Source organism: Trachurus japonicus, unplaced genomic scaffold (genome assembly GCF_045865225.1).
Source record: "Trachurus japonicus isolate A0001 unplaced genomic scaffold, Traja_1.0 AP031034.1".
Lineage (NCBI taxonomy): Eukaryota > Metazoa > Chordata > Actinopteri > Carangiformes > Carangidae > Trachurus > Trachurus japonicus.
The window spans coordinates 1-2500 of record NW_028221167.1 but is presented as its reverse complement, the minus strand read 5'-3'; the positions used below and the strand labels follow the sequence as shown (position 1 = coordinate 2500).

Here is a 2500-nt window from a genome sequence, read left to right as displayed (position 1 = left end):
AAAATGACACCATGTGAATGGTGTGGAGAGAAAAACGCTCTAATTGGTGGAATCAATTCACACACAAACTGCAACAACTACGAAAACATACAGTATGCAATTTTTTATGATCTTGTTTTGTTACTAGTGGATCAAACGTGACAAATAGTGCGAAATGTAAAACACAATGACCAGAGGTGTGAACATGTTGCAGTGAACTGATGAACTGTGACAAACAGCAGCTCCACCCACGACCGAGGCGTCGCTGACTCAGGATCAGTCACTGACAGACTTCTACTGCTTCTAATGCCTCTCTATTTAATAACTTTACTTACTTATAATTACAATTTTGATGAAAGGATTTCACCTGTTACATTAAAATTAGAAACTTCGGTGTGATTCTCGATGCCGATCTCTAAAACAGCTTTTTACCATCTTAGGAACATATCTAAAGTTAGACCCATTTTATCCTTGCCAGATTCTGAAAAGTTGGTTCATGCTTTTATTTCAAGTAGGTTAGACTACTGCAACGCACTTTCCCCAGGAGTAACACAACAAGAACACATCACTCCGATTTTATTCCCTACCACACAAACTCAGGTCTGCTACAACAGTATCTTCTTTTAAAGGCAGACTAAAAGCACTTCTTTTCTCACAAGCTTTTAGTTTTTAATTGTTTTTACTTGGCAACATTTCCTTTTCTTTTTGTCTTTTATATGTATTTTACTGTACATGTATTCCTTATGTAATGTTGTGCTTTGTTTTGTTTTTGTGAAGCACACTGAGTTTGCTCTTATGGAATGTGCTATGTAAATAAAATTATTGTTGTTGTTAACAACTTCACCTCCTGCAATATTATAGATCAACGTCTTTATCATTGCAACAAACCAAACAAACTCATACAAAATGATAAAAAATACTGAATTAAAAAAACTAAATTGATTGATTAATTAATTCCTGTTCTGTCACATCATTCACTCTCACTCCTGTGCATATATATATGATGATATATGATATATGATGTTCATTTGGGTGAATTAATTCAAAGTATTTTGCAGAGCAGCTTCAGAAATTAAAGGGTGACTTACTCAGTTTTCTGGTTTTGCTCATGGTTCTGACCCGGCTGACCCGACGTGAAGCGAGACATATAGAGACAGAACCTTCCTCTGGTTTTCTGCACTGTGATAATGAGCCGCGTGCTACTCACACCACCACCAGCACTCAGTCAATCTGCTGCTTCCTGTCTTCTGTCGACACAGCGGAAGCTCTGAAAAAATTTCAAAGCGGTTTCGTGTTGTGTGTTGATGCAATCAGGTGACAAGTCGACTTCTGACTGCACAATACCTACTGGAAATGTCAAAAACTGCAACTTGACATGATTCACCAAAAAACAAAGTCGTGTCGACAGGTTTTAACTCAGAATTTGCACAAGTCGCACTAATGAAACCTTCTCCGCTGAATTTAATGAAACTGATAACTGAGTCATTTTTTACAGTGTTTCTCAATGGTTCAGCAAAACTCTTAAAGGTCAAAGGTCAAAGGTCTTTATTTTATCAATTTGCTCCATTCCAGTGTAATGTAGACAAAATGAGATGACGTTTCTCAGGGACTCGAAATACAACAAGCCGAAAAACATTTGACTTAATGTTTCAAGTCCCAGTTTGTGTCCAGTGGCACCAAGAGGAACAGTTTTTCAGTCAGAAATTACATTATGATTACTATGAGTGACAGGGGCGTCACTAGGTTTTAAGGAGAGGGGGGTTTAGCCCCCAGTAGATGCACTGGCTGTGAGTGAATGTAGTGCACAAGCACAAACTTTCACAAACTTAAAAAAAAAACATTTTTTGTTTTAGAATTTAGGGTATTGAATCATGGAATAGTAGCCCATTGAATCTAAGAATTAGTAAAGTAACATCGATAAAGTAACTGTGCAAAAGTAGATGATAAAAAAACAGGAACACCAAATTATTTGGGGGGCTCAAGAATATTTTAGGGTGGCCTAATGACGCCACTGATGAGTGACACAGAATTATATCACTATAAAAAAGAAAATCTGAACATGTAGCACTTCAATAAAATACCAAAGCTTTGCACACATGTAGCCTAGCAAAGTGAATGAGACAAAAACCGCCACTCTGGCAGGAAGCAGCTGTGAAGAAGTTGCACGTTTAGTTTGAGATGATGATAACAAGCTGTTAGAGGAAGTATTAAAAAAGAAATGTTTTTTACTGGAACAAGACACATCACTGATCTATTCAGAGCAAATTCAGAAATAACAGCAGAACAGTCGACCAAAGAGACATGGAAGTCTGAGGTTCAGGTCGATGACAGAGACACAAGAAGGTAAAGAAACATCCCACAATTCCTTGCTCACTCTCGTTTCTCCATTAAGACGACGCTAAATGGAGAAACGAGGGAAAGCAAGGAATTGTGGGATGTTTTTTGTGCCGAACACGTCGTTGTCATAGATACACAGTGTGATATGTTTTGGTGACGACCGTCCCGTCTGTGCAAGCAGCTT

At 37.9% G+C, this 2500-nt stretch overlaps 1 protein-coding gene across 1 annotated transcript in view; it reads right to left on the bottom strand.

Annotated features, from left to right (window-relative positions):
- LOC146959809 (uncharacterized) overlaps nt 1–1097 on the bottom strand; it is a 6965-nt gene extending 5868 nt beyond the window's left edge. Inside the window, exon 1 of the mRNA XM_085772884.1 lies at nt 1068–1097. Within this exon, the coding sequence (XP_085629010.1) occupies nt 1068–1089 (22 nt within the window). The 5' untranslated portion in view covers nt 1090–1097. The remainder of the gene's footprint in view (nt 1–1067) is intronic.
- Nucleotides 1098–2500: the final 1403 nt, after the last annotated feature.